Genomic DNA, 22,929 nt, shown 5'->3' on the forward strand with positions numbered 1-22,929 from the left:
TTGGTATTCTTTTGGCTCGATGGATGTACAACTTGTATCAGTGTTTTATCAGTGTTTTATTTTATTTTTTTTTTTAAATGTTTTTTTAAATTTCAAGCTTGATGTATTTGATTATGACTCGTGGGTATCGTCAACGCCTGTTTCATGGCTTCTCATTCTGAACTGGATTTTATGGTGTTTTCCATTTTTGTGGTTATTCTGGAAATCAGAAGACTGTTATATTGACACGTGAGTTAAAAGTTGTTTTCAGGGAATTTACAGTGTAAACCGCAGAAAGGCTTAAGGGATAAGTTTAATGTTTTTTGTTTGTTTTTTTTGTTTGTTTTTGTTTTTTTTTTTTGTCTCTAGAGTGCTGAGTACTTTCGGATCAGTGGGAAAAAAAAGTTTGTTGCATGTTGTGTGATGTATGGAATGCATGAGCAAGAAAGATTTTGTCGATGGGTTTTAAATAAATTAATTTATAATATTGCATTCGTATTTTTTCTTTATAGATTTTGCACGCCAGGTAAAAGGTGAGCTTCAAGAAGTAAATGATTAATTAAATAAATGTACAAAAGCGAGCCGTGATAGGCAGAATAAAAAGTGGACACAGGAGTGGATGACGTCAAGTGTCAGGTCTCTAGGCTCCCATTGGCTCAATCCGAAAGAAGGATTCTGATTGGTCCATTCAGTCCAGTTTGACTTTTCACCCTCTGGTTAAGCTAACGTGCTTGTTGTAAACATTGAACGCGATATCCTCTCAAGACAGCTGCCCTTGAACTTTAGGACACCTTTCTCGTTGCGACATGACAGGAATAAAAACACATGGACTTGAAGATGTGGCGTCTTCCTTGACGAGCTTGTGAAAGTTGACTGAAAGTAACCAAGGTATTTCCAGAATGCCAGCTAGCTTGATGCTAAGAGTTAGCTAACCTAGCTAGCTGAAATGACAGCTTGAGCAGCACGTAAATTATTGTTCTGCAAATTAGCCTTAAACTGTGGCGGTAAAGTGTAGAGTAAAAGCGTTAGTTAGAAAACTGACAGATGGTGGAAGTGCGCTATTTTTGAGTGAGACATTGAAAACTGGACAGAGTTGCAGTATAGACGCTCCACTTTGCCTTTAGTGCACTGAGAGCCGCATTAACAGCTTCTGTCTTTCTCCACCCTCTCTTGAAGGATGGCTGGGGTTTTCCACACCACACTGGCTCTGAGGACAGCTCTTAGGTATCTGAGCCCCAGCTGCACACTCACATCTGCAGCCACAGCTAGGCTTTTACCCCCGGGCTCCAGAAAACTGCTTCTCCCAGCCAGCTCAGTGCAGAGTGGAGTCTGCTCCCGGAGGCTGCATGCCGGGGCAGGTGGGCCCACACCGTCCCCTGCTGCAGCCCCGGACAGGTTACCTTTCTCCAAAGTAACCCAGGAGGATTTGGACTTTTTCAAGAAGGTACTACCAGGCAGAACCATCACCGACCCGGACCTGCTGGAGGCTAACAATGTGGACTGGCTTAAGTCAGTGAGAGGTGAAGTCTTGACCTAAAGTTGATTTAAGATTTATGTTATTACTAATTAGTTAATGTGCATGTCTCACTCTTTTGTCGTTGTTTCCTCTGCAGGTTACAGTGAAGTGTTGTTGAGACCACAGACAACAGAGGAGGTGTCTCAAATTCTCAGGTAAAGAGGAGATGGTGAATGGGTGGATAGATTCACACGTGAGGTAGTCAGGCACATGCACTTATATTGCTTTTTTTTTTTTTTTTTTTTTTTTCTCCAGGTACTGTAACAGTCGTAACTTAGCCGTAAACCCTCAAGGGGGCAACACTGGGCTGGTGGGAGGCAGCGTGCCAGTCTATGATGAGATCATCCTCTCCACCGCTCTTATGAACAACATCCTTACCTTTGATGGTGTCTCTGGTAGGTTTACAAAATAATTAACAACACAGTCATGACAAATTACATTACTTTTAAATCACAGTGTCAATATAGTGATTAGACTTTCATTTTCTGGATCCTTTGTATGTTAGAGATATGGAATTATGACCTTAAGGCAGTAATTTATTTCTCCCAGTGGATGTATTGCATTTTTTAAAAAGTCTCATTCAGAGATCTTTTTCTTTGTCAGGTATTCTGACATGCCAGGCAGGTTGCATCCTAGAGAACCTCTCCAACTACCTGGAGGAGAGAGACTACATCATGCCGCTGGACCTTGGGGCTAAAGGTAGTTGCCAAATTGGGGGTAACGTGGCAACTAATGCTGGTGGGCTCCGGCTGCTACGATACGGATCCTTACGAGGGACTGTGCTGGGTCTCGAAGTGGTGAGTGGAGCAAGTCAATAAAGGGGACTTCAGAGAGACTTTGGCTTTTGATATTCTTTCATGAAAAGTATCATGTCATTGCCACATAAAAAAGTACTCAAGTAGTAAAGCAAGGTCAGAGGGTATCATGATTTTAATGATAGTGGAGGTGGAAAAAATAATTTGTATATGTGGTCTGTGTTTCCAGGTGTTGGCAGATGGGCAGGTGCTGGACTGCTTGGCCACTCTGCGGAAGGATAACACAGGATATGACCTGAAGCAGCTCTTCATCGGGTCTGAGGGCACACTGGGAGTCATCACAGCGGTATCCATCCTTTGTCCACGGAAACCCAAATCTGTCAACGTGGTCTTCCTAGGTTGAATTTCCTCATGACCTCTCACATCTATGACCCACATATGGTTTAAAAATTTGACACCGCTATTGGCTGGTGTTGAAATGTATTTATTTTTAGCCGTGATCACCAAGGTTCTGTTTGGTTATATGGATTATCAGCTAGATTCTACCAATCAGCTGATTGTCACCCATGTTTCTGTTGGTAGGCTGTGAGACTTTTGAACAGCTGCTGCAGACATTTAAGCTCTGCAGAGGCATGCTGGGAGAAATCCTGTCCGCCTTCGAATTCCTGGACAGTGAATGTATGAGACTCCTGAATACACACCTCAAACTACCCAATCCAATCACAGGTACATGCACAGGTGCACACACACACATAAATACACACAGTCTCTGAAGCTGGCACAAACACTTGCACACTAACCAGTTGTGTCCATCCCGCAGATTGTCCATTCTACGTTGTCATAGAAACAGCTGGATCTAATCCAACCCATGATGAGGAGAAGCTGCACAACTTCCTGGAGGAGGCCATGACATCATCACTAGTTACTGATGGGACTGTGGCAACTGAGGACACCAAAATCAAGGTAACATGCACTTATTCTATGTCATGTTTTCAGAAAAGCAGCCCACATTTTGCATTAAAGGCTGTAAAATGTTTTCAGCTTGCAACCAAAATCTAGTTAATCATTTTCATGCAAGGCTTCATCTAATAATCATAGTTATGTCTGCAGTGCAGTTGATTAAATCAGTTTTCTCCCATTTTGGCCTCAACTATATGATAATGTAAGAAATGTGTAGATGGTGGTAATGATGATGATGCCAACTCTGTTTCCCTAAATGAGATTCTGAATGTATCAGTCAGCTTTTCATTGTCTGTGTGTGTAAAGGCTTTGTGGTCGATGCGTGAGCGCGTCACAGAGTCTCTGACTCATGACGGCTTCACCTACAAGTATGACATCTCCCTTCCTGTGGAGAGGATCTACCAGCTGGTGACAGACATGAGGGAGCACCTGGGGGACCGGGCCAAGAGTGTGGTGGGATATGGGCATGTAGGTAAGACAACAAGGGCAGGGGAGATCACAACACAGGACTGGAGATTGGATTGGAGACTTTAAATCATTCATAGATATGAATATGAATGTGAGTAATTGCTGTAGTTTTCTGGGACTCCTTCACCCCATGAAAATGTGTGAATGAATTTGCCCTACATGTTTGATTTGAATCTTTTTTTTCCCTTCATGTGAACAAAAATCCTTAAGATAAACTTGGTTTTGTTTTTCTTGCACTGCCTATCGGTGTTCCTTCATGTGTCTCCACCTCCTCCTGTCTTTCTGTAGGCGACGGGAACCTTCACCTGAACATCACCTCTCCTGCAAAAGACCCCGCGCTCCTGGCAGCCATTGAGCCCTTTGTTTACGAATGGACGGCCGGCTGCCAGGGCAGCATCAGCGCCGAGCATGGACTGGGCCTGAAGAAGAGGAACTACATCTACTACAGTAAACCCAGCCAGGCTGTGGCTCTAATGGGAAACATCAAGGCCATGTTGGACCCCAAGGGCATCCTCAACCCTTATAAAACCCTGCCAGATAATCTACGGTGACTGATTTCCTTAGTCATTCTTGTAGATATATCCACAGCTCATACAGGAAGTGTTGAGACTTGGATGTTTTTGGCCACAACTCCATTGACATGACACCCCAGTTTTGCAGAGTATATTCCCATTATACTCTTAACATGGAATTGCAGAGCTGCCAAATCACAGGCACATAAGTACACCATCTACCATTCAAGCTACAAACACTGAGTGCCTTTAGTTCATGCTGTCTTTCAGTGTTCAGGACATTCAAAAAAAAGCTGTTGTTTCATTGCCATGTCTGTACCACGCATTATTTTCAGAATGATCTCTTGACATTATAGCCACTTGAACAGGCTCTGGACTGTATGAATCTATGTGGAGCTGCTGCTGTATCCAGTGAACTACCTCTGCTACTCCTGCAACTTGCACCGACAGGGTAGCCTGGTCCACTCTTTAGTCCAGTCCATATTTAAACTGTTAGATCCTTATCCTGTATTGTGTAAATGTATACGATTTTATTCGTAGAAATCTTTTCTTAGATTAAAAAAAAAAACAGGAGACTGCCAATCATTAAGCAAGAGTGCAGTAAATGTTTTATTACATATAAAAAAGACATAGCAACATTTTTTCTCAAACAAAACCAGCATTTCTTGTGAACAAATTCTCCCAGAAACCTACACTTAGGCAATTCTGTCCATTTAAAATGAATCTTTAATAAAACAGGGTTTCCAACAACAACAAAGATGGAGTGTTTCTTTTTTTCATATATATATTTATATATATATGTATAAAGTCAGGCAACTTGTAGTGTGTAGCAATGATTGGAGACAACAGGAGCAGATGGAGGCTCGACTCTACAGAAAAATGGTGCAACCCCAACAGCTAATACAATACTGACTTTCATAAACAAGACTTTCCATGACCTCTTTTCCTTGTAAAAAGAGCATTCTGACAAGCCACAGAGACTCTAAAAATGCCAGGAAGAGGATGTGAGTCAACCTTCAATTAATTTCATTAATGTGTTCATACTCTTATAAGATACAATCAGTCTAATTCCTATTGGCAGGTGTGTCTATCCCAGGGACCAACCAGGTAAACAGAGATATAATCTGTGATATTTTCCTCCATTTAACATAAAACTTATTTCCATATAGTGTACAGGCTCAGCGGGAAAATGTTCCTATTTTTTCCACTACTTTTCAACAAAGCATTTCCTACTAGCTCCAGTTATGACAATATGGGTACAGAAAGTCCATGTACAGTAAATGCCTATATATGAATACAGTCAGTTTCACGCACCGTCATACATCAGTCTTACATATCCTCAGTAGTGTGGTACTTTAATACAGTGGAGATTTAATACATAAATATCATACTAAGGGTTTAAAAACAAATTTTGTTTGATTCTATTGGCTCTTTTCCTTTGTAACTGAACACATTTGTGTGTATGTGTGGGTCTATGTATGTGTGGCAATAGTTGGCTTGCTCTAATATAGCTAAATGAGTGAAATACATTTGATTGTCTCTGAGCAGAATACCACAGCCGCATGCCAAAAAAAAAAAACTGTCTGAAGGTCAACAAATAAGAAATGGGTAGGAGACACTCAGCATGTAGTGTTTTGTTTCTGCGCGCGTGTGTGTGTGTGTGTATGTATGTAAGAAGGCCTAATCCAGAGAAGTCCCATATGGGCATTAAAGCATTAGGATGGGTAATACAATGTGCCATACATGTTCTTCACACTCAGTAACAGTCCACAGTTCAGATCAGTGCGGACACAGTGGCAATTGGTTTATGTCCCATAGCAACAGCTGGCTTCTTCAGATAGGACAGTTCAAAACATCTGTACGGGGTTCAAGTCAGAAAGAGGGGGATGGCGGTGGAAGGCAACCGAAGAGAAAGGAGAAAAAAGCGAGAGTAGGAGAAGGACGAGGTTGGATGACACTTGGAACAACTCTTTCCTCTTGTCCTCTGTCCAGTCCCCCCTGTCAGCCCTTGTCATTCACATGACTTTGGGCTCTTCTCCAAGCCTATTCCTGACATCAGGTGGCCGCCTCAAAATCCTGTCTCCTTCTCATGACTCCTTGCCCTTCTCCAAAGAGCTGTGAATCTTGTCCAGGGTCTTCTTGATGCGTAGTGCTGTCAGCCTGGCAGAGGGGTTCTGGTACCAACACTCCTTCATCAGCTTCACCAGAGCAGATAAAGTCTGAGAAAAAGAGGGACAAACAGACGGTGAGATGGAGGAGAACTGCATGATCAATGTAACTGAAAGAGTGGCATTTGACCTAAACCCAGTGTATTACAGTTGACTTAGAAAGACTGAGTGGGTAAGTGGTTCAGGGTCTTGCTCAAGAACCTTTTGACATAACACACCGGCTACTGTGAAGATCAAACCTGTGACATCTCTTACAGAATGGTCTCTCTAAACACTGAGAACATGCTTACATGAACTGTTGATTAGCCAACAGGTTGGTGTAGTGAGGTTATCCCTCAACCAGAGGATGCTTTTGTTAGTATTAGGGATGCACCAATCCGATATTAGCATCGCACATTGGATAAAAGCAGCCGATTCGTAAGACCAATCCTTCCCCTTTAAATCTTTACGACATGGGCTACGTCATACGGCACGTGCGCCGCATGCCGTGAGAGTTGATTGAGTTGAGTTGCAAACACAACCAACATGGAGCAAACAAAAGGATCTGCGATATGGAGGTATTTCACCATTAGCACGCCAACTAGCTCGACGGCAGTTTGCAATGTATGTAAAATGAATGTTGCCAGGGGTGGTAGTAACACTGCCAGATATAGTACCACAAATTTAATCAAGCACCTCCAGAAACACCACACAAAGGAGCACGAGGAATTCCAGCAGCTGAACAGATCAAAGGGAGCCGCCGCTGCTGTTGAGGTGTGTGCACCTGTTAGCTTCTTAAATCAACAATATCAGATCGGTATCTGGTATCGACCGATGCGCAAGGCCCCAGCATCGGTATTGGCATCGGAACTGAAAAAGCTGGATCGGTGCATCCCTAGTTAGTATCCTCGCTTCCCCACAGGGATAAAGAAACACTTGATTATTCTAACTCACAGGATCAGAGAACCAGCGATTGGGAATGAAGGGCCTCTGCTGCTCCACACACACCACCTTCCTCATGTCTTCAAAGCTGGGGTCGTTTGGCACCTGATCGTAGAAGGGAGGCTTGTACTCCTCTACAATACCTGAAAATCCAAGTTGAGATGGCAGAAATTACATTAGGGCAAGAGGAGGCCTTGTGGTTAATACATCAACCCCAACCAGGTTGCTGCTCTCACTGAAAGAGCCTGCACTCCAACTAGAGGGATAAATTGAGTGGCAAAGATTGCATTGTTGCCTGGCAATGTTGTCCAATGTGTCCTAAAATTCACCAGTCATGTTCACTAATTTATAAACTAATTAACACTTCATACAGAATACAGAATGAAATGATCCTTGTTTGTTTAGTATGGGTGGGAATCACTGGGTACCTGGCAATACAATATTATCATATTTTACCCACAATAATGATGGTATGATACATGTGATTCTGCAAGATGTGATATACTTTAAGACACTCAACTATGATGTCATGATTTCTGTAAGAAGAAAAATACCCTGGAAAAGACAAAATAATTTCTCAATAAGCAGGAATTTATCTTTTTTTTTTCAGTGTTTTAATGTGCACGCTGACTGCAACATGCACATGAAAAAACAGCGCCAATTAAAATACCCAAAGGCAGGGAACAAATAGACCTCATAGTAACTTAAATGTGCTGTCTCTGCAAATTAAGTTGAAAACTCAAACATCCATACTTGGCACAGGTGTACTGGTAAAGTATTACAAAAGGAAGTATTGCTATATACTGCACTATGTAATAATTGTTCCACCCCTATTGTTTACCAGTCCAAATTAATGATTATGACAAACTAACTAGCTACTAGCATTTATCTGGAGATAAGTACCATTTCTCACCCTAATTCTAAAGCTAATGTATTAGTATATTTATATTACAATTTTAGAAATGTATCTCTATTATCCAGAGCAACATAGGATGAATCAGCAGTGAGGGGTTCAATGTTGTCTTTAGGAACACATGGTAGAAACACTGGCTGATATGAGTAAAATCTGATGGTCTTTGTAACAAGGCAGTCTTTATAACTGTGAGGACATGATGCCACCTTCCTGTCAAATGATGATAATGCACCACACTCACCATTGCTGTATGTGCGTCTTGCTATCTCCCACAGCACCAGCCCAAAAGCCCAGATATCCACTCTTTTATAGGCATCAAAGCAGTCTGTTTGAATGGTCTCGTCCAGCACTTCGGGCGCCATGTAGCGCTTGGTGCCCACCTTTGGATTGTTACCCACATCCAGCGTGTTGTTTGCCTGGGAGTGGGTTACAGCCAGCCCTGTGCGAAGCAAATACAATATTTGTTTCACCAAAACTGGATAGAAATACTGATACATTCAACATGAATATACTATCATGTATCCTCCCTCATAACCAAATGGTAACTAATATGTCACCTTGTTTTGACCTGCACCATTCCCCTATGACTGATCAGTGTAAATTTGAAAATGTCAGTGAGATGTATCACTCCCTCTAGCCTCCTAAAGATCTGATCAGTGGTGTCTGAAATGTGACTGACACAAGGACAAATGAGCAGATTATATAGTGTCCACTGTGTGCTCATCAGTTTATTTTTAAAATCCTGAAATTAAGTGGTGAGGACCCCCCCACACACAATTTCCTCTAAATTTAATCAGCAGAGTCTGAGATAATGCATGTTAAAAATGGATGGATGAATGGATAGATGGACAGAAACCAATCCATTGTCCATTCACAGTGGATTTATTATTACACAGATGCTAGCATGATATAATAGATATAATAGAATGTCAAAGGGTTTGTGTGAAAAATACACATAGAAAACAGATAGTGGCCTGGTCCGAGACCTATAAAATGCATGTTTCTGGCATGTTGTTTTATTTGATACTGACAGGAAAGGCAGAGGAGAGAGAGGGAGACGTGAAGAAAATGGTGCTCAGAAGCACACACAGGCTGCTGTAGTAAGGACACGGCCTTGATACATGGTACACACTCCACCGAGTGAGCCACAAGGGCATATTCTTTAAAAACATCTGGTGATTCTTACAAATAATGTGTAAAAAACAGAAAGGTCATTCAGTCTGAGTATCAGGCTAGAGATATGGTAGATGTTAATAGTAGTAATATTGTTCTGAACTTTAAAGCAAAAAGCATGCTGAATTAAGTCAAACTGAACTGAGATAAGATACTAACCCAGGTCTGCAATGCAGCAGCGCAGGTCTTTAGTCACCAGGATGTTCTTGCTCTTGAGGTCCCGGTGTGCGATGGCCGGTTTCCCCTCAGTGCCAAAGATCTCTGTGTGAAGGTGCACCAAACCGAACGCTATCGATGCTGCCATGGCCAGGCCCTCTGACGTCTCCACGGCAACCCGCTGCAGGTAGTCATACAGCGAACCGTTTTCATGGTAGTGGGTGATGAGCCACAGCTGGGTGCTGGAGTTTCGAGAAGTCATGTCAGACGCCATGAAGCCTGGGAGAGGAGTCAGGGAGGGTGACATGACAGCAATGAGGGGGATAAGGGAAGGATTGAGGGCCGCATGGAGAGAAGAAAAACAGAGGCAAAGAGCGTAAGAGATTATTATGCTGCACATAAGCCTTCCATGGCAAATAAGTTCCTCTTCCGCCATCAACACTCTGTGCATATAAATTGCCTACTTGTAAAATATTAAATTCATTAAGTGGGCGATCTCTGGTGAATGTCAGATGACCTAAGATTTTCTTTTGGTTTAAAAAACATCTAAAAATTCGAGGGCACAAAATGAAAAATTACATCGCTTACTCACCCAGTATGTTTTCATGTCTGAGCAGCACTGTGTTATAGATTTCTGTCTCTCGGAACCAGGACTTTTCATCTCTTGAAGAGAAGATTTTAACAGCCACGTTCTCACCCTGCCACTGACCCCGCCACACCTCTCCATACCTTCCCTTACCTGGGAACATGGGAGAACAAGAGGAGAGAAGAACAGAGAGTGGGATAGGAAGGAAGGAAAGAGACAGTGCAGATACATGTAATTGTGCTGTGTAACCTTTGAGAAGTGCTTTAAGAAGTTATCTCATTTTATTCTAATGTTATGTTAACAATGCAGTTGACAGTGAACATGATTCTGTTGTCTCTTGAATAGCAAAAAGCTGCGTGGAGTCACTTTTTATATTCCATACTGGAATACATGTCTTCCAAAATCAGATCCCCAGGCATGCAGACCAATTATATTTGAATTCTCTGATAAAATTTTGTCACTTCTGCCATAACAATACATTTTCTGTCATTCACTTGAGACAAGTAAGACAAACATTATGTCATAACAGCAGCTTCACAAAGCCAGAAATTGCATGGAGGGAAACAAGAATCTACCTAATCGGGAGTAATAAAGTTACAATCACTAAATCAATCAGCTGATAAATCAATCTGTCAATCAAGAAGCCCTGTGCATGACCTCCAGATGGCGATCTGAACCTTGTTTTGTACATATCCATGGTCTGATAATGGAAGTTAGACCTACCAACACACTCCACCAGACTGATCTGCCTGGCCACAGTTCTCTGGACAAGGAAAGGAAGACCAGAGCCACTGCCTGACGTACACGAGTGGTCCAACAGGTCCTGCAGACAGAGAACAATATCCTGTGACACCTCTGTGCAGGACAGTCTTTGACTGCACTGAAAAATCAAGGACATAATTTAGGCAAAAACACAAGGAAATAATAGTGAATATGGCAGGATCCAGCCTCCAAAAAACTGATACCAATCAAGAGAATGGCATCATATAGGGGGAAATACTTCACAATGCCAATTTAACTATGTTAAGGCTTGAGCAGATCACAGCATAAGAGAAGAAATATCTCTTTCACTCTGTTGTGAATCTATTGTTGTTGCTTCAAGACAAACAGGAGACTCTCTCTTTCCTTACCGCTAAAGTGCTGTCTCCCACGTTGGAGCTGATGAGACCGTCTATGGCTCCCTGCTCGGTGTCAAACTCCTGCAGCCTCTGCAGACGACCGTGGTGGAGCCTCCTGCAGGCCAGCACTGCTACTACAGACAGCAGAGCCAGGACCACCACTGGACCAAGCACAAAGAGTGCCAACGTCTCCACACGATACCGCACCGGCTCACCCTCTGGGACTGTGGGAGGGAGGGAAGTCAGGAACAGGGACACAGAATGGAGGGGCGTTGAAGATTTGGATTTGTGAGAATATCTATTAGACAGCTAAAGAATGTATGTTTCTTTTGCTTGAAAATGCACTGCCTTGTTGAAGCAGAGCACTTATTTTGATTGTGAGTTGGTATCCACCTGATGGAAGCAGAGACATTAGCGAGATCCTGCTGGTGTTGCTGTTACACATGTCCTCCGCACAGCAGAGAATGGCCTGGTGGAGGGAAGGAGCTGTGGAACAGTGCAGACGGATTTTCTCCGGCACCTCCAGGCAGCCCCGCTCGAACACCATCCCACCGCTGCCCGCTTTGACAGAGGAGAAGCAGCTGGCGCCGTTGCATGTGGCCTGGGGGCATTTAGGGCTGTCACACAGACACACCAACTGTCCATCTGTGGAGGAGGACAGATGAAATGAAGAATTCAGTCACGCTCTCTCACTACATGCAAGACAAACACCAGCAAACATATACACACTATTGATTCATGTAAGGAAGCTGGGCAGCAGAATACTTAAAGGAGCAGTTCACTCAAAACACAATAAAAAACAAAGACAGTTTCCCACTTATCCCTAGTGCAATCTAGGCAGCCAAATAGTTCCTGGGTGATTTGGATCGATCCACCTCTAATTCCTACTCATTGGTGATGGACAGATACAATTTGCCAATGTGCTTTGGCAGGAAACAGTTCCCAATTAAACTCTTTGCCCCCAGGAACTGGGGACTATACTGGGTATCCATGTCATTGTTTTAGGAAAGGGCTGTTGAGCTTTTCTCATGTAAATATTTGGTAGTTTGTGCTCTGCAAATGAATACCCATCCAAACCCAATGAGACAGGAAAGACTGCAGCAGACCGGAAACCTTGCCAAATCACACAGAAACTATCTGGAAGGACAGACTGCACCAGAGTCCAAGAGAAACATTTTTATTTTATCTTGGGTGAATTGTTTAACCTCCTTTTGTCTCGCTCACACCAGCAAGCTGCCCTGTTGTAAAACATAAGATAAGGAAACAGCATGGCTTTATCATGTAAATAGAAAAAGGGTAGCTCATCAGCACAGTACCTGTGCCCTCAGCCAAAGTCTGTAGGGCCTGCAGCAAGAGCAGCAGAAGGACTTGGACACTGCAGTGACCCATGTTTCAGTGCACTGAGAGTGGGAGGCAAGCACAGAGGCAAGATGGCACAGAGTTAAAGGAGCTCTTGTAAGGAGGATGTTCTCGGTATAATTTCATTTAGCCTGACTTCTATCTTTTCTAATGATCCTTTGGCTTCGGTCAGGAATAGAAAGGAACGACTCATTAAAGCGGCAGAGGCACAAAGAAGCCACTGTAAGTCTTTGTTACTGGTTCTTTTAACACGCAAAATACTATTAACACACCAACCGTGGCTACAATTGCAAGACAAATATTTGGTGCTTGTGTGAAAGGATATTTAGCCAAGAAAACAACAGTAAAATGTCTGCGTAACGCCTGGCACTCTGCAGACACCACCAGAGACGCGACGGTAATAGTGAATAGCGGTATTTCACTTGGCTCAGTAGCTTCATAAGGTTAGCTGTGTGTATATTAATTAATCTACAATGTTAGCTCATGTGAAAGCCACTGGATGTGTTCCTCTGCAGGCTAGGTAGCTAGCTAGCTCCCACTGACAACTACTTGGACTTGCGCGTTAACATCAACAAGTTCAATGTCACCGCTTGCTTCCATCGTTTTAACTCTTTCACCAGGCTAAGCTAATAGCTCCTCCAGGGGAGATAACACACACACACAAGCGTGGCGGTTTGCTGCGGACAACAGGCCACCAACAAGCAGGTTTATTACTCACGACCAGCCGCCTCCGAGGCGCCAGCCAGCCAGACGTCTGCCCGCTGAGACTAGCCCTGCAAGCTAGCAGGAGCCGCACTCAGTGCAGCTGGGCAGCCGGGCAGGGGACATTATATCGCAAAGTAAGCGGCGTAAACCTTCCCTTACCTGGCACAAACGTAGCACGGTGTCTAACTCATTCTCTGGCGTGTGTATATTCGCAGTTTCTCTCAAGTAGTTGATGTGATTTTTGGTTCACGCCGAGGGAGAGGACCACAGCCCAGCCCACCCACTGGCTGTTTTCCCTTCCAGCCACTCATGACGTCACCAAAACATTCTCACCGAGATGCATTGTGGGGCAGTGCGAGTCCTCCAACAGGTTATGAGCAATATTGCAAAACGGCCACGGGCATAATAATAATAATAATTATAACTATCAATTACTAATGACTGCTATGACCATGAAAGTGCTAATATCATGCTTACATGGTCATAAATAGGAATAACTCCACCTGCAGCTTGATTGGCTGTGTTCTCTATAAAGGTCTTTTAATTCCTACTTCATGCACTTAAAAAAAGAGAATTACATATTGCGTTATAGCTCGCAAACATGCAAATGTTGCTCCTAGACCATCACACTGGAAACTGGAAACCTAACATTTTTTTTTTTTTTTTTTTTGACTGATGATCTTTTCTTGTTAGGAGTTCAAATTTCATAAATAATCAAACGTCAAATTGTCTTAGGTTGAGGGGAGGTCCTCTGTTGCTTTGACAGGTGATCAATGAAGTTATGGTGGTTAAAGATTTGTTAAACATCTGAGTCATATGTTCTCTCACTGGATCAGAGAAGAGAGGCCCATAAATGAGCACAGTGTCTCAGGGAAGCACAGCTCTAGAAAACGCCGCAAGAACAAGCAGGAGTGCAGACAGCAAACGACAGGCTGAGGCTACAAGACAAAGAGCCCACTGAGAGAAGACTCAAGGAATGCTTCTTCTTTGATTCAGTTACAATACCACATTATTCTCCTATTAGCAAGTTTCTTCACAGAGCTATTTATAGCGCGCCATGCACTATGGCCTGTTTAAACAAATATATGTGTACGCTCCCTTATTGCACCTATTATAATGTATTATATTAACAATTACAAGACAAATCATAAAATAATGGTACATGCTTTTGGGTAAATCACCCTTTTAGAAATGAAGAAAGGCTGCTGAACACAAATAAAGGGCACTCCCGCACCACTCATTGGTGAACATATTAATCCACTCTGACCCACTGAGGACACAATTTATGGCAGTAATTTAATGCCAAAACCACAAAACAAAGGATGTTTTATTAAAAAAAATATATACATATACAATTTGCAGACACAAAATGTGATTAACAAACAAACATAACTTTTTTTTTTTTTTTTTTTTTTTTTTTTAGAAAGCAACACACAGAACAAATTTGCAATATATCATGCTTTACAAATACAAAAAAAAAGATTTTCTCACAAATGTGCTGAATGTTTTTCTCATTCCACCCCATTAATGTTAGATTTATTTTTCATACAGAGCCAGCGCAGACTTAGATGAAGAGCGGTGTGTAAGGACATCCTCTCCCACTACAAACAGTGGTTGTTCAAGAAACTCCAGCTCCTTGAATTCCTGCTGCCCTGCAAGGAAAATTCACAGTATATCCCTGAATTTCCTCCCTGGATAAACACAGTCTTGAAGCTGCTACTGGACTTTTATATATACTGCTGCACGGGTTACAGCTCCATGTAAAAGACACACAAGGTGACTGTGACATGTCCATGGATTTCCAGTGATACATGTGTATCTTCTGATTTGGAATTCATACCGTTATCTATAATAAAGTGATCTTGATGAAAAAAATAAAAATCAGGATTCAGTCTCACATTAATTTTTAACCGAGCAGCTCCAGGCTGTACAGTAGAAAGACATCACACTCTCAATAGTGTTGCTTCTCTGGTTGTTCATCTTCTCAAATATTGCCAGCTGCCTTGGGCCATAACAATATAAGCAGTGCATTTTTAAACAGAAAATAATAATTTGAGCCTGTTTGTTAAGCCCGTGTAATGATTATTGTTTAAACTGACGGTGCTTATTTTTGTCGGTTCTGCTTCATTTATTCATTGTGCTTTGTATATGACTTACCGTAAAAATTATTTAAAAAAAAATAAAAACTCTTCCATCCAGAGCAATTACAGGGGAAAATACACAGATGGAAAAAGGGGATTATACTTGCATGTTTCTGAATGAAATGCAGTATACATCTCAGTCAGAATGATTTGTTTTTGTCTGATCAAAAAAAAAAAAAAAAAAGCTGTTCTGTGACCCATTATTCTCTCACCCATGCATCAGGGTCTGAAGGCCTATTCACAGGGCAAGGATCAGATAACCCCCCACCCAATCCCACCCTCCTCCAAAAAAAGCAGCTCTAACTGAAGAGAGGATGAAAACCTATATAACCCTTAATCTTCTGACCAATCATGCAGATATACACTGCTACATCCAAGTGGATCAGGAGATGAATTCATTTTACTTATCTGATCAACAAAATCTCTGCTTGGATTTATTGAAATTTTGTAGAGATGCTGAGCCCGGTGGCTGTTTAGAAAAGTGTGTGTGTGTGTGTGTGTGAGCAAAGAGAGAGAGAGAGAGAAAGCGAGAGAAAAGGGAGAATTATATCAAGTAGCCGGTATTTTTTCCTCCACTGGGTCCCGCGGCCCTGAACAATAGCCAGTGCTGTTTTGTTCTTGCTTACCTGGGGCTTCGGTCTCCTGAGAGTCGGAGCAAGACCCGGCCGGTATCCATTCTCCAGGAACACAGCTCCAGCACAGAGACACATTGTCTCCAGCTTTTTAATTAAAGACCCCAGGTCGACTCTCTGTGCCAGGTGAGCAGAACTGCTCCAAGCCTACATGTGTCTACCACTCTGCTCTCCACTGGGGATAAGTCTCAGTGGATAATTGGAGGAGAAACGCTATACTGCTATCATGAGATGGAGGAAGGATTATCTGCTGAGCACTTTGACTCAAGAAGAGGGAATGGTAGAATAATGTAATGTTTTCTTCGTAGTACGCCCAGCCTACCTACCTCTTTCTCCCTCTTTAACCTCTCTCTCTCTCTCGCTCTCTCTCTCTCTCTCTGTGTATCAGGTTATAAGAGCAGGATGGGGTGAGTGAGTGATTCTTCCCCCTTCACTCAAATCCACCTGTTCCTCATCTCTGCTGAACAAACAGTCTGTCCTTTGCAGTTTTCCAACCAGTGTCAACATGAAGCGTCAAGAGAGGAGACTACCTGTAGCTCTGCTCCTTCTTTTTGTCCTCTGTGTCTCCCCTCAAAAGACAACAGGTACGTCTGTCTGGATGTCAGTCTGAGACAACATGTAGACCGCGAAGGTAATATTCAGTAGGCCAATGATAGGCTGTCATTTGCATGCTCAAAGGATTGTTTAAAGAGGTGAGTCATATCCCCGTCACATTTTGAGGTGTTTGTTTTTGTCTGGAATTGTCTGAAGTTGTGTGCTCTTTAATAATGCAGTTTTGCATTTGATTTCCTTATATAAACACTGAGTACAAAGGCTGTTGGTTTGTAACTCTCTGCGTTCCCTTTTGCTCAGTCTCCTGGTGTGTGGTGTCTGATGCCGAGGAGCAGAAGTGTTTGAACATGGCCGCCAACGCCACAGCTCGGAATATCAGGGGAACGCTGCTTTGCGTCCGCGGCCACAATCCCAGAGACTGCATGGTCAAAATCAAGGTGCATGAACGAGCAACTTTTGCTTTTTCCTGTTCTTTTCTTTTCCCAAGTGCAATCCATTACCAGTCCATTATCAATTACTCATTCACCTACTTTGAACTGCAACCAGTAACGTTATTTACAGGATTATTTATTCTCGGTCATAGAGTATGTTTACTTTTATTTTCTTTCCTTTTTTTATCCATCCATGTTAGAGATATGTATAATGATTTTATTATTCACCATTTCATAATAGACACATTTCGCCCATGGACATTTTTGAGTAACCCAAAAAGTAGCCACCTTTCTTTCTTTTTTGTATGTATCTATAAATTATTTACTGTAATTGTCATTTTTTGCAATGGATAGTAGTCATATCTTTGTAATATTGATACATATAATAGTCCTAATTATTTCTTTAGTTGAATACGGAAATGTAATGTCCTTCTGTTTTCTCAGAATGGGACAGCAGATGCAGCATCCATGTTTGCAGATGACATTTATGCTGCTGGGCTCTGCCATGGTCTGGACGTGGCTGCAGGAGAGTCTTACAACGGAGTGGGTAAGTCGCCGGTTTGAGCCCTGCAACAGGACTGTGCTGAAGGCTGAAAAGCTTACCCACTGTCAAAAACTATCAAAGGCATCAGCTAAATGCTTAAATACAGTGGTGGAAAAAAGTTTTCGGACACCCCATGCATTTGTGAAATATTGCATTAACAAATCAATCTTAGGTCTTCAAGTGCAATTTCTTTTAGTACAGTCACAGCCAAAATACTAAACAAATCCTAAAAAAGCCATTAAAAACTTAAAATTGATTGGTTCCATAAAAATACATCTCAATACACTTGAGTATTGGGCCATTTTGGTACCAGTGATAAAGGTCGTTCTTTTAATTAAAAGACACATTTTTTGTTGCCAAGCTTGGTGTCTATATAAAATCAGCACATTTGAAAGTTCAGACACAAAAATAGCTAAAACAAGGAACCTAACGCAGGAAGATAAAGATTAAACTGTCAAGAATTTAGTTTTGTTAGTTTTTCTTGTAAACAATAAACAAAAAAATATAATTTGTGTTTGTTTGTATCTGTCTAATGCAGCAACAGCTTTTGAAACACAAAAAAGATTTTTCCACAAATATTTCATGATAATATTTGAGATTGTGAGATTGTGTAAAATTTTAAGGGTGTCCGAAAACTTTTTTCCACCACTGTATATCTAAATGAACTGATCATGTTGCAGTGCACATGGAAGATATGGTGAGATTGCTCAAGCCATATACGTAGACACCTCATTGTCCTTCTCATTCTCTTCACTCTCCTGTTCTGGATAATAATCTCCACATTATGTGACTCTCTCTCTCTCTCTCTCTCTCTCTCTCTCTCTCTCCCCCTCTCGGTTTCCTCTCCCCCACTCAACTCAAACTCTTTCCTTAAGATGGTATCAGCTACTATGTGGTGGCGATGGCGCGTCGCTCCACCGCAGAACTGTCCCTGCTGGAGATGCACGAACGCAGCTCCTGTCACCCTGGAATACGCACCACGGTGGGATGGACTGTTCCGATTGGCTACTTGGTCAATACTTCCCAGATCAGTGTTGGAGAGCAGTGCAACTTCCCCAGAGGTGAGAAGAATCTAGAAAAAAATAAATAAATAAAAGAGAGAGGGGAAAAAAAGATGCGGGCATGTTTGTGAGCATATGGATGATGTGAGTGAAACAACTGACTGCAGGGGAGGTGAGAGAAAGCAAAGGTGTGTAAAGTTTTGGAAGAAATAGGAGGTAAGGGGAAAGTTCAGCTAGAAAAGTTTCCTAGAAATGTGATTTGAGAAAGGAGGGGAAAAGGAAACGAGGGACAACGTGGAAGATCAGTGAATTTTTTCCTGATGAGAAAGGGACAGAGGGAGGATGGATAAGATTAGGAAAGAGGGTTTAGGACATATTTTAAGAGACATCCATTAATATTATTTAACATTTTCACAGGCTGTTATAGAATTTGTTGCTTCCTATTTTATTTTTGTTTCCTTTATTGTTATGTTATTTTATCACTGGTCATCATAGTAGTGTCATTTTAGAAGAGGTTAGGGGTGACCAAGAGGAAGAAATTCCCTGTAATCATAAGAGGTGATCTCGCCTTCATCGTCCCTTACTGACTGTCTTTCTCTTTCACCAGTGGTCGGCGATTTCTTTGGTTACAGCTGTGTGCCAGGGGTCAAGGACCCTGAGCATGACCCCAGAGGCAACAATCCAAGGAACCTGTGTGAGGCCTGCATCGGAGATGACAACGACAGGCATATTTGTGCCAACAACCCCAGGGAGAGGCACTACGGAGAGGCAGGAGCACTGAGGTAACAGATACAGTAATGGCACTCAGAGGCAGAGGAGTCTGTTATTTGTCTCTCTCCTTTCTCCTGCTTCAAGAAAAACAAATGAAAAATGCAGAGACTACGGAGAAAAATCCACAAACACTGCATGCTTCCATTGATCTGCACATTACGGTGTGTCTCATTGTGGTGGCATTTTGGTATTTTAGTGTTTGGCTACTTTTGTAAACTTCTACAGTATAAAGAGACTGTACTTTGGTCTCCGAAGCCATGGCATATTCAAATTGATCAGTGTCTGTGGTATCTTTTATTGTGGTGCTATTCCCAATTCATACAATATACTCCCAAATGTATTAATATAGGTACATTTTTTAAGATGTACTTTGCTGATGTTTTGGTCTGTTTTTAGGTTTCATTTTTCCCTTTCTTTGACGTTTTCTTTCAGATGTGTGGCTGAGAACCTGGGCGACGTGGCCTTTGTCAAACACACAACAGTCTTTGAGAATATGGATGGTCAGTGCATACTGTGCAACATGCTTCGTTGTTGCAGTCCTATAATCCACTTTATAGATTATACCAATGATCACATAATTTTATATGCCATAATTTAAACTATTAGTGAGCCTGTGGCCAGTGGAGAGAGCTGTTAGTCCCCATCAGAACACAGGATGTCAGTGTTTCATAATGTTTCTCATAAGGGCACTTATGTGGGATCCAGACAACAATGAGCTGATTACCGTGGGATGACGATGATGATGACGATGACGATGATGAGTGTGTGTGAGAGAGAGAGAGAAAGAGAGAGAGAGGGGGAGAGAGTTAAAATGAAAGCGAAAAGAGGGAATGAAAACTAGAAAGAAAGCGAAGTTAGACAGAAAAAGAGAGGCAGAAAGAGAGAGAGAGATAAAGAGACGTAGACAAAGACGAGGAGAGGTGCAGACATCTTGGTCCACCAGAGGAATTGCCCTAATTCTCTGTTCACTGCATCTGCTCCTTTGCTTTGGGCAACATCCAAAATTAATGGTGATCATTATCGTGGTCACGCTACACAGACTCTGCTGCTACAGCAGAGAAGAAGCAGTTTGATGCCGGCTCTGCTAGCACTGTAGCTGTTAAGCCAAGCATCCATTCTCATATGGCCAGATATGTCCCGAGTCAGGCCAATTAACAGAGGTCAAGAAAACACAGAACAACCGTGCTTTTGTCCAGGGATTCAGAAAATAGCCCTTAAGTGCTCTATCTTTTTTTATCTAGTCACTTGTTTTGCTTCCCTTGGTTAAACAGGGTTTTCTTTGTCTTTCACATTAAAATGTCCACAAAAGATTCAATAGATTAAGTTTCTCTCCGAAGTGATAAAACCACTGTTTGAAAAATGTGTAACATACTTAAAATGCAGCAGTTCGTAAAAGAAAGGAAACTGGAACCCTTAACTGAAGAGATATGGCTTTCCTCTACATTTTACTTCATAACTACTGATGACTTTAAAGCAACAGTTCAACCAACGTACATAATTTTTTTTTACTCACCCCCAGTGCAGTCTATCCATCCAGATAGATTTTTTGTGTTGAGGTTTCCAGTCTGCTGCGATCCTCCTTGTCTCACCTGTCCTGCCACAAAATTGTACTACATGGAAGCAGATAGATACAGTTTGCTGGTGCTCTTCGGAAGGAAATAGTTCTCAACAAAACTGTTTGCCCCCGAGGACTCTAGACTATCTCTGCCATTGTGTAATTTTTTGACAAGTTGAGCTTCACAACACAACACTCACCTGGTCATATTGTATTGGCATGTGACAACAAGATCAAGGCAGACTGGAAACCTCACCAAATCACACAGAAGCTATCTAATTGGATAGATTGCATTAGGGGTTAGTGGAAAAATATTTTTATTTTATTTTATTTTATTATTTATTTATTTATTTATTTATTTATTTTATTTTATTTATTTATTTATTTATTTTTTTCGTATTTTAGGTAAATACTTAAGTACACAAAGAATTTTGGTCCAAAACTCTTTGTAATTTCCTTAAGTATTTTTTCATTCCTTAAACTCAGATTTTCCCTTAAAATTTCCCTTATTTTCTTAATTACCCCTTAAGTAGTTTTCTTTATTGTACAACAATCTGCAGGTTGCAAAGCATCTTTAAAGCTACATCACATATGAGTGAAATATTAAGTGAAATATTTAACTGGGGATGCCTTTTTTTTGGCTGCAGCATTACTTCATTAAAAAAAAAACAAAAAAAAAAACATCCAAATGTGCTTTTGTGCATCATGCATTTGTAATGACAAAGGTCAAGCACAGCTGAAGAGGTTAACATCTACCAATACCTCTTTGCTCATGGCCTCTCAATAGGTTTCAGTTTTAATCTGATGTTATGCCTCGACAGCTCTCCCTCACTCTTCCTCTCTTGCCCGTGTAGGTAAGAACCAGGAGTCGTGGGCTCTGGATCTGGAGCTGGAGGACCTGAAACTGTTGTGCCCCGATGGAACCGAGGCATTCCTGCACGAGCATGAACGATGCCACCTGGCAGCGGTCCCTGCTAATGCTGTGGTGGTACGCACAGAGGACAAATGCAGGGTCTGGAAATACCTGGAGCGCTTACAGGTGGGTTTGAACAGAAACGGTTTCTGTTTGCAGGTGTCCAAATGTGTGTGTGCGTGTGTGTGTGTGTGTGTGTTATCTATCGGTGCGTGTCAGAGAACGCAAGTATTTGCTAAACAGCCATCCTTCTTCCTTACCGACTGTGTGGGAAATGCCAGGGTGAATGATACGTCCTCTACCTGCACCTGCTGAGTGGGTGAACACTGATCCCTGGGCTGCACACACACACACACACACACACACACACACACACACACACACACACAGCTCACCAACACACACCCGCACGGACACCCACATGCAGTACATACCATCACTCTATGTCTTTCTCACCTTCTCTCTCTCTCTGCTGTAGAATGTGTTTGGCAATGCTACGGAGGGTTTCAACATGTTCAGCTCAGCGGGCTACGGCGAATCAAATCTGCTCTTCAGTGATTCCACCCGCCACCTGCACAGGATTCTGGGTAACTACATCTCATGGCTGGGCCCCACTTACACCACCATGCTGCAGGCCTTCGAGTGTGAGGGTAAGAGCAATGGCGAGTGTGTGTATGTGTGAGTTGTAGGATTAGTGCGTAAGTGGGAGAAGGGGCGTTTTGTGCACGTGTGGGTAGAGGAGTGTTGACTCGCATGTGTGTTTGTGTGTGCGCATGAGTGTGTGCACGTGTGTGTATCCACTGCAGCTGTTCTCATTATTGTGCTCTCCCTCCAACAGGCTTCTGCTGATGGAACAGGAGGAAGACATCCAGTGCATCAACTTCTCTCTCATCCCTCTGTCCTCCCATCCTCTCGTTCTGCCTTCCTTCCCAGCCATCTGTGCCCCTCTCTCATTTCATCTCCATCTCTCACATTCCCTTCCCTTGCTTCGCTTTTTTTTTTCGTGCTTCTTTCTCCCTGTCTCTCACCACCCCCCTCTCTATCATTTTGTCCTCTTTTTCAACCTCCTTTTTCTTATTCTTATATGCTGGCTGGCAGGG

General features: G+C 42.3%; 3 protein-coding genes across 3 annotated transcripts; 2 read left to right on the plus strand and 1 right to left on the minus strand.

Annotated features, from left to right (window-relative positions):
* The first annotated feature begins 659 nt into the window (after nt 1–659).
* d2hgdh (D-2-hydroxyglutarate dehydrogenase) lies at nt 660–4,795 on the plus strand. Its single transcript, XM_030044252.1, has 10 exons — nt 660–867; nt 1,156–1,499; nt 1,593–1,650; nt 1,751–1,890; nt 2,099–2,292; nt 2,480–2,648; nt 2,833–2,976; nt 3,071–3,213; nt 3,517–3,682; nt 3,967–4,795. The coding sequence occupies exons 2-10, from the start codon at nt 1,157–1,159 to the stop codon at nt 4,227–4,229; spliced, it is 1,620 nt and encodes a 539-aa protein (XP_029900112.1). The 5' UTR covers nt 660–867; nt 1,156; the 3' UTR covers nt 4,230–4,795.
* acvr1l (activin A receptor, type 1 like) lies at nt 4,781–13,598 on the minus strand. Its single transcript, XM_030044253.1, has 10 exons — nt 13,449–13,598; nt 12,542–12,625; nt 11,619–11,870; nt 11,238–11,449; nt 10,831–10,930; nt 10,114–10,260; nt 9,525–9,800; nt 8,434–8,631; nt 7,292–7,422; nt 4,781–6,409 (listed from the first exon to the last, which is right to left on the minus strand). The coding sequence occupies exons 2-10, from the start codon at nt 12,612–12,614 to the stop codon at nt 6,278–6,280; spliced, it is 1,521 nt and encodes a 506-aa protein (XP_029900113.1). The 5' UTR covers nt 12,615–12,625; nt 13,449–13,598; the 3' UTR covers nt 4,781–6,277.
* A 2,969-nt stretch (nt 13,599–16,567) lies between these two features.
* otomp (otolith matrix protein) lies at nt 16,568–22,678 on the plus strand. Its single transcript, XM_030044884.1, has 9 exons — nt 16,568–16,646; nt 16,915–17,051; nt 17,490–17,592; nt 18,465–18,650; nt 19,198–19,372; nt 19,794–19,861; nt 21,771–21,955; nt 22,308–22,479; nt 22,668–22,678. The coding sequence occupies exons 1-9, from the start codon at nt 16,568–16,570 to the stop codon at nt 22,676–22,678; spliced, it is 1,116 nt and encodes a 371-aa protein (XP_029900744.1).
* The last annotated feature ends 251 nt before the right edge of the window (nt 22,679–22,929 follow it).

This window comes from Myripristis murdjan, chromosome 22, assembly GCF_902150065.1.
Source record: "Myripristis murdjan chromosome 22, fMyrMur1.1, whole genome shotgun sequence".
NCBI lineage: Eukaryota > Metazoa > Chordata > Actinopteri > Holocentriformes > Holocentridae > Myripristis > Myripristis murdjan.

Excerpts from the sequence above, each read along its gene's own strand:
- d2hgdh (XM_030044252.1), top strand. The coding sequence starts at position 1,157 with ATGGCTGGGGTTTTCCACACCACACTGGCTCTGAGGACAGCTCTTAGG. Across the intron at positions 1,891-2,098 it reads TACCTTTGATGGTGTCTCTG|GTATTCTGACATGCCAGGCA; the intron begins GTAGGTTTACAA and ends TTTCTTTGTCAG. Across the intron at positions 2,649-2,832 it reads TGTCAACGTGGTCTTCCTAG|GCTGTGAGACTTTTGAACAG; the intron begins GTTGAATTTCCT and ends TTCTGTTGGTAG.
- acvr1l (XM_030044253.1), bottom strand. The coding sequence starts at position 12,614 with ATGGGTCACTGCAGTGTCCAAGTCCTTCTGCTGCTCTTGCTGCAGGCC. Across the intron at positions 9,801-10,113 it reads CAGACATGAAAACATACTGG|GCTTCATGGCGTCTGACATG; the intron begins GTGAGTAAGCGA and ends CTCCTCTCCCAG. Across the intron at positions 6,410-7,291 it reads ATCGCTGGTTCTCTGATCCT|ACTTTATCTGCTCTGGTGAA; the intron begins GTGAGTTAGAAT and ends TCTTTTTCTCAG.
- otomp (XM_030044884.1), top strand. The coding sequence starts at position 16,568 with ATGAAGCGTCAAGAGAGGAGACTACCTGTAGCTCTGCTCCTTCTTTTT. Across the intron at positions 17,052-17,489 it reads ACTGCATGGTCAAAATCAAG|AATGGGACAGCAGATGCAGC; the intron begins GTGCATGAACGA and ends CTGTTTTCTCAG. Across the intron at positions 19,862-21,770 it reads AGTCTTTGAGAATATGGATG|GTAAGAACCAGGAGTCGTGG; the intron begins GTCAGTGCATAC and ends TTGCCCGTGTAG.